The 8,078-nt window shown below is 45.5% G+C and overlaps 1 protein-coding gene across 1 annotated transcript; it reads right to left on the reverse strand.

Moving 5' to 3' along the window:
* Window positions 1-148: 148 nt before the first annotated feature.
* On the reverse strand, window positions 149-6,923 carry nde1 (nudE neurodevelopment protein 1). The gene is made up of 9 exons (XM_076996101.1): window positions 6,693-6,923; window positions 5,889-6,025; window positions 5,652-5,805; window positions 4,419-4,567; window positions 3,952-4,088; window positions 3,132-3,326; window positions 2,938-3,023; window positions 2,385-2,521; window positions 149-2,203 (listed from the first exon to the last, which is right to left on the reverse strand). The coding sequence occupies exons 2-9, from the start codon at window positions 5,972-5,974 to the stop codon at window positions 2,155-2,157; spliced, it is 993 nt and encodes a 330-aa protein (XP_076852216.1). The 5' UTR covers window positions 5,975-6,025; window positions 6,693-6,923; the 3' UTR covers window positions 149-2,154.
* Window positions 6,924-8,078: the final 1,155 nt, after the last annotated feature.

The following is an 8,078-nucleotide window of genomic DNA, read 5'->3' on the forward strand; positions in this document are numbered from 1 at the left end:
TAATTCAAAAAATACATACATATATATATATATATATATACTGTACCACAAAATAAAATTATTTTAGATCTTCAAAAATCATTTGAAAGGCTTTTTAAAATCTCAATTGCTTGCAAAAGTATTACTACAAGAATCAGACCATAGTCAGTTACCATCAGTGGTGCATTTATTCCGCATTGTGTAGTGATGGACATGGACCTGGGGCGGTGGAGCATGGGCCACTTCAGTAAGGCACTCCCAGAGCCTGCAGCACCACAGCTCCACCCACACACGCACCAGCTGGGGACCACAGTGGCAACCACACCTGATCCACGTGCAAAAAGCCTAACTCATTCTGGACTGTAAGGATGTCTTTAGTGAGACTATGAGCCCCTGAGATGACCGACACTAGTCTTATGTGCTTGAACTTTCTAACATAATTCCTACATTAGTACCTCTAAGGAAAGTACAAAATACCATTAGTTCGACTTTACACTTCTAATTTTAACATAAAACACTTGTACCCTTCACTGAAGTATTTATTTGTTTTAATACTCGACTATCCCGACAACTATAAACATACAATACGCAGGCATCCGCTTAAATGCCGTTTAGAACCCAATCTTTCAACTTCTCTCGCTATATCCCTGACGATGCAGAAAGGTGGTGTGGGTGTGTGTGTGTGTGAGAATGACATGTAAGCAGAGGGAGTGGTTTGCCTCCTTGGGGTCCGCATAGGTCAGGCCAAGCTGGTTTGGATTACAGAAATTAAGGCACACGGTTATGTTCAGTACATGGAACAGTGAAACAAAAACAAATCAGTCCCCATGTCAGACGTTCTGGAGCCATTACTGTGCAGAAGGGCTGAGTTGTATGGTCAAAATGATCATTTTGCTTCTACAGCTCCATAATGTGATTTTCTAAGCTGTAATAAAATAACACTGCTGGACCCTTGATGTGTCGATGTTGACACACTGCCATTATTATTTACAGAAATAATTCTTAATTTACATGTTGCAACTAAACAAAGACTAGTATTGTGACAGTGACCTCTAATCAATGTATTGCACAGCCCTGCAGTAGAGTAACAGCAGCCCTGAGAAAGGCAGCACTGCCAGTGACACAGCCGCAAAGATCCTCACACCAGCCTGTGAGAAAGCAACGTAGCCCATTTTAAAGTTCACACACACACACAAACACAGAGCATCTTCAGTTCCATATCTCAACACATTTGCCAACATCACTTCTGAACTGTCATCTCCACTGCTAAAGGCATAGCATGCCAATTGTAAGTAACAAAACTGTGCTTGTTTATAAAAAACGTCAATGCGTTTGGTCGCCAACACTCTACCCTGTTTGGTCTCCCCAGACACGGGCTCTTAATTCACCATGTGAGCAGCTCCTCCCCCGTTCCACAGGCCTACTCTACTGTTACCCACACTGCAACTGGACTGAGGAATTGGCTTCACACCACACTACAAACACACCCAGGGCCTCCCTGAACGCACGCGTATGCAAACAATACTGGTTATACCATCATGGTGGTTGAGCGGCTTCAACAAAAAATTTGTCTCTCTGAAGACACATTAACGGTGTCAATTCAGACAAAAAAAATCCAGGAGGGAAGTGCGCGCACACACACAAGACACACAGAGGAGGGGGTTGATCAATTAGGCAAGTTTCCCAAACTCAAATTGAGTCTAAATTTAGACTAGAAAAAAACTCCCAGTGATTCACCATTGGCACTACAGAATAGCGAAAGACTTAATCCAGGTCTTAAGCCATGGCATAGACACCAGCCCAACACACTGAAAGACATCAAGGTTGAGACCAGTGCAACAGTCATAAGCAGCACAGACAAAAACAAAAATTATCACACACACAATCTGCAGAACAAAGGGTTCAACTGTCTGACGGATATACACACACTTATATTATACACAGTTACAAAGTCCACAGGTGGAACCTGATGGTGCAGGTCCAGTACCCAGGGGAACAGAGACAGGGACGCACCACACACACACACACATTAGTTCAATAAAGAAAAGGAAAAACAAAGTGTGGTTTTGTGCATTAAGAGACATTCAGGGCAACACTGTGTGCAGGAGTCCGGCAGGCTGGGGCTCACTGGGGGAACAGCCAGGCTAAGGTCAGGTGTGGAGTGGACACCTTCCTTCACACCACCATCTTGGGCCCCTGACCAAAGTCCAACCGCTTCACCATCCTGCCAAACACACATGAAGCACATTGCAACTAGTAGTTTACATTCCAGCATTCATTACTGTGGCCACGGCCATCTACAGACACTCCAGCAGCCACTTCTGCTCCGCCTTATGGCCTGAGGTCACCAATTCTAACAAATAGGAGGAAACATTTACATATGTACATTGACATTCAGTCAATACCCTGTATCGTAGAGGCCTTTGGTGGAGGGTGGTGGGCTGTCCAGCACCTCTCTAGGTGCAGTCTGCACACTCAAACGGCCTGGCGTCCTCTGCTGCATGTGCAGCTCCCGACACGATGCCAACTTCGACTCCAAGTTCTGTACCACGCATTGTGTGTGACCAAGTGAGGGAGGGAGGGAACAAAAACAAGACAATAAGAGCCAGCAGACGGTTGTGAACTATGGGAATAAAATGCCTAAGCAGTTATTGGCAGTGCCCTCCAGGAGACCCATTTGTCATGGTACCAGAAATATATCGGGCTGAAGGGCTGACGTGTGGAGCAGAGATCCAAACAACATGGTGTTTTGAGATTAAATCATGACACAGTCAAACATACTGCTGTATCAATTTAACACGATACTTCTGTTCTAGACAGTATGTTATATACAGAGGATCACAGTAAGCAGAAATCTAACAAATATTCACTCACAGTGGCAGAAGCCCGTCAGAGGTGATTGTTTTCAAAGTCTCTGCAATCAGCTAGGACGGACATAACTCTATTAAAGAGACTCACCCCCACTTTCCTCAACAGCTCCCCTACAATGTTGAGTGCGGATATCCGCGCAGAGGTGGTCAGTGGAGTCCCAGTAAGACCTTCAACTGGACACCGAAACAAACACCAGCACACGTTAATAATCGCCTACAAGAAATCATTAGTATGAGTAATTACAACGAGTGTAATCGCTCCAATTGTACAAGAGTGCCTACTCCTGCTGTAGGAAGAGGGGGGGGTGTTGAAAGCACTGGCAGAGCCTGGAGGTCTTTGGGACGTGGCGGCGAGAGGAGGCGGTGCCAGAATAGGGGTGCGCACAGGTGTGGTCTCCGCCCTCTCTCCATCCACAGACAGGCTGAGAGACGGCTTCCGCTCCTGCTTCTGTTTAACAGCCAGCTCTTGCCTCAGATCTGCGCAACACACAAGCCCGACCCATGAACACAGGCAGACTGAAAAGCACAGTTACAACAGCCCAGTTAAAAACACAAACACGGCACCCCATGCTCAGAGACACACACATACAGACATGTGTAACACAGCACACCTACACATGGTCACAGTGGCTGCACAAAAACAAGAAAATGTTTTTCCTAAGAATAAAGAAAAAAAAGACACAAACATCACTAGGTGACAGAACGAGTGGCCAAATGCACTTGTGCTGGTAAAGGAAGAAGACTAAAAAATACTTTCAAAATGACTACAGGATCTGGAAAATATACCACAATACAATTAAACTGCTGATTACAATAGGTTTTGCAATGTATTAAACCCACAGGGCTTGACCCACATGTGGCCTGCTTTTAGACTAGACTGCATTATTCTGCACTAAATTACTGAAGCAGGTCAATACAGGACTCATCAATACATATCAAAACGTGCCCAAAATGCTAATCTGGAACATGTGCGAATTCCACTTCTGTGACTTGTGAAATGGCTCATTTGTGTTCTGCAGCCTCCTGTGATATCAGTATGACAAAGTCAATATCGTGATAAAGATAGAAGATAAATATATTGGTTAGCCCTTGGCAGCCTCACCACGAGCTTCGTCCTTGAGCCTCTGGACGGACTCCAGTAGGTTCTCCTTTTCATCCAGCTCGCTCTCCAGGAAAGCATTTCGCTCGATCACATGGTTCATTCTCTGCTCAAAGTCCTCGAGAGACATAATGGTGGCCCTAAGAGAGCAAGGAGGAGCCCACAGTCTTAAACACAAAGGAAATCAGAACTTCTCCTTCCCTGCACAAGACCACACCTCGCTGAGCTGATCAATGGCTTGACCACTAGCTGATGGGTTTTATCACATGTACTGGCTCACTGAAAACATAAATTTGGACTCGCTAAACACTGACTCAAAGACAAACTGTAAAATAACAGACAAGTCGGGAACAAGAAATGTGCAAATAAAAACACATTCAGGTAACTCAATAACACAGAGACAGACAGACTCCCATAAGCGGTGGTAGAGGAGCAGATTTGTGCACCCAGGCTCCTGCAGTCAGCATCACCTCTTTGCTCTCTCTAGGTCATCGTTGGACTGCTCCAGCTCCCGGATGTACTTCTGCAGCTGGTCTTTGATAGCGGTTGTCTCTGCCAGCTCTCCCTCCAGAGTGGCGATCTGTCTGTAGGCTTCAGAGTGCTGCAGCTCATACTTCTCCTAGAGGACCAGAAAACAAAGGCTGCTGAAGTGCATCCTAAACTGTCTACTACTGTACCCAAAACACGCTGACAACTTATCCCACTCATCTGGAAAATGTGCGACATACTGATTCAGTAAAATGTACGAGTAAACAGGCCGTATACAGTCATACAATCATCTACACAACAGTCATTTGCACCATGTACTAGCCTGCACAGTGTACAGTTGTGTACCAAAGAACACAAAAAAGGGGGGAAAAAAAGACAACACCAGAAATGGACTACAAAGCACAAAATTCAGTATAAAGGCAGATAGCATTCGAAAACAGTCACCTGGTATTAAAAACATTTAAACCACATACCATGGCACTGTTTCTAAATTAAGACGACTAGAGAATACCGTCAACAATTGTGATTGGACTAAATAATGGCAACTGACCAGCAGGGGGCGCTGTACTTCACATGGAGAATGTTTACAAAAGTACGAATAGTGCGGACGTCATTTCGAATGTCAGGATTCCTCACGGTGTCCACGTGGCCTCACATCTTTGAGACGTTTGACCCATCCAAAATGAGTCAACGCTTTTATGATATACACAAAGGCTATGACTGGTAAGTCAACGAGGCAGGACATGCGGTACACGTGAGAAAACGCGCCAGGCTGCTATTCTGACACGACTCCATTCTTCAAGAGGTGGAAAAATACGTGCTATGCGGAGTCGGTACAAGTCTGCTTTCCCTCACAACACTGGTGCAGACTTGGGCATCAGCTGCTCCCCGTCCCTGACACAGCGCTGTTGTTTTCCTCTGAATGCGTGACTGTGTGTCCGTGCCCACCCCCTTAAGCGAGATCATGCGTACTAAAACACAAATGACAAGTACCAGGGAACACAGACGTTCAGCAGCAGTGTGGTTATACGGCTCTGGCCCTCCATCTTTCCAAGCGACCCTTATTCTAATAAAAATGAATCTGACAGACAAGGGCAGCTGACAGGGTCAGTGACTAAAGCAAACGATCAAAAGACATTACCGATCAATTGCCGCAATACTGCAAACTGAAACGTAGCAACTCGTCCAAACTCCTCACGGATTCGTCTTAGTACCTTATAGTTTTCCAGCTCCATGCGAAGCCGGTTGTTGGCCGCGAGCAGGTCGCGGTTCCGCGTCTCGCACTGCTTCAGCTCGGTCTCCAGCTCCACCTCGTAGTCGCGGCTCATCTGCTGAAACTCCTGCAGCTCCTCTTGGGAGATATCGGCCCTGGAGAGAGCCGAAGGCAGAGCCCAGCCGTATAAGAGGCAGCCGAAGGCAGACACGTACACGCCCGCAGACGCGAGACTCACCTGTGCTTGTGCTCCGCAGCTCGACTCCTCCAGTAGTCCCGCTCCTCTTCCACCGTAGGAAACGTACGCGGCTCCGAGTCACTCATCGCTGTCCGCTACCAGATATGCACCAAAGGCTGACCTCAGCTCGACAAAACCTATGTAAGCAAATCAAAAATAATTGCATACAACAATTCATTTGGTGGTATTAGCTAACCAACAGACTTTTAGTGCCTTTTTAAGCCCTCAAAAAAAAACTCACGATAAAAAATAACTAACTAAAATCGAGGTACAAATAAAACTCATTTTCGCCCACAGCCGAGTAAAATCAGGCGATCAGTGTAACATACTTTAAATGAGCTTATACAGCTAGTTAAAGCAGCCGTTATTTAGGCCAGGTCCGAAATGTCATGCGATGTCTATTTAACTTGTATATTTAACTGATAATTAGGTCACTTAGCCAGTGATTTAGCTAACGGCAGCCACACGTATTCTTCCGTTGAGATCTCCGGCCGACTAGCTGGCTAACTTGTACAGGTCTGTGACATCTTTAACCGCTAACCGCCCCGCCACGCAGGGATGAGACGGGGATATATATGTCAACACCACTTTTACTTCACCAGAGGAAACCTTCGTTAAAAAAATAACGAAGCGGAGTTCAAAACCGAACAACTTGTTTGCTAACACAGTTAGTTGCCGTTGTACTGAAGTTTACAGGAATGCTAACTAGTTAGCAACGTAAATGTAAGTTGTCTGGCTCGCGAGCGGACGTTACGGGTCGGGCCGAAGAGCCGGCAGGCTAAAGTTAGCTCGCTAACAACTTACCGAAAGTTAACGTAACTTTGGGAAGTCTGTGTTCCGACACCTCGGTTAACACAACTCGGCTAGACGTGTTAATGGTTGTTTTTACTCATTCGGCGTGTGGTTTAATTGCGGTGAAGTGGCCGGATTAGAGGCGCCCGACAGCAAGAGACCTCGCTGAAACAATAGAAATCCCCTCAGTTCACTCTTCCACAGAACTATGGGTGCGTTAACTAACAGAACCCTCGTGATGCTGTGATCTACACATCATACGCAACAAGGATTTCCGCGAACACATAGTTTAGAGATCAGTCAATCCGCGCATATTTACTTGGGCCACAAGCGCCCTATTCGTCTCGGGAGTGACCTAAGGACGATTGCTATTGGACAATTTGTAATGACACATCGTTCTTGAATGCCTTTTATTGGCCAATCGGCGTCAGACGTTTTACATGTCATGTCTCCACTTGCCCAGTCGACGGCACCATAAGCACGTTTTACTTTTACATGTTCTGTTTTATTTTGATATACCAACTCCGGAGACAAGAGCAACGCATCCGCCATCGCCAGTTTGTGGGTGAAAGCAGCCCGTCTGATTTCACTGGCGATAAATATATGAATTCTAAGGTGTTAGCAAATTTAATTGTATAAATTAACAATACCGTGTTGATTTTGAACTATTAGATGCCGAAATCTACGTATAGTAGGTCAATATTTCACGTTATTATGTAAAAAAAAAATGGTCGCTTAATCAAAATTTGTATTTATATAGCGCTTTTTACAACAGTTGTCACAAAGCAGCTTTACAAGTGTCTGAGTCCAAGCCCCCAGTGAGCATGCCATGGACGACAGTGGTAAGGAAAAACTCCCTAAGAGCATGTGGAAGAAACCTTGAGAGGAACAAGACTCAGGGGGATTGACAGATAGATAGATACTTTATTGATCCCAGAGGGAAATTCCTGATTAGAGAGATACAAAAACAAAGTGCTGCGGTCCAGTGCTGCGGAAATACAGCCATAGCAGGGGCGAATTCGGGGCGGTGAGAGGGTCCAGGGCAGAGGGTCCTTCATCCACAGTTAGATAGGGCAGTCGGTTGATCCTTCATCATAGCTGGTTAGCAGGAGGTGGCTGGTCCAGGGTGGATCTTGGGAAAGGCTCGTCTCTCCTCGTCTCAGTATTTCTCGAGTAGGCGCGCAGCCATTTGGAAAAACAAAAGAGGGAAAATTATGGGATCATGTGCGGGACAGAAGAAATATAAACATTTCTGGAGTGTGGCAGCAACGCCGCCATTAAATTATAAAATTATTGAGCGTACAAGTCTGCCTCCATCAACGTGGAGTGAGTGGTGTCATATCCTGATATATATATAGCTTACTGAATCACCAAGTAATGTTTTTTTTCTCATACCTA

The sequence above is a fragment of the Brachyhypopomus gauderio genome, chromosome 2 (assembly GCF_052324685.1).
Source record: "Brachyhypopomus gauderio isolate BG-103 chromosome 2, BGAUD_0.2, whole genome shotgun sequence".
Classification (NCBI taxonomy): Eukaryota; Metazoa; Chordata; class Actinopteri; order Gymnotiformes; family Hypopomidae; genus Brachyhypopomus; species Brachyhypopomus gauderio.

Bases quoted from the DNA above. Each gene is read 5' to 3' on its own strand.
- nde1 (XM_076996101.1), bottom strand. From the start codon at position 5,974: ATGAGTGACTCGGAGCCGCGTACGTTTCCTACGGTGGAAGAGGAGCGG. The intron at 4,089-4,418 runs GTGATGCTGACT...TTGCTCTCTTAG, and splicing joins GACCTAGAGAGAGCAAAGAG to GGCCACCATTATGTCTCTCG. The intron at 3,024-3,131 runs GTAGGCACTCTT...TTCGGTGTCCAG, and splicing joins CCCCTCTTCCTACAGCAGGA to TTGAAGGTCTTACTGGGACT.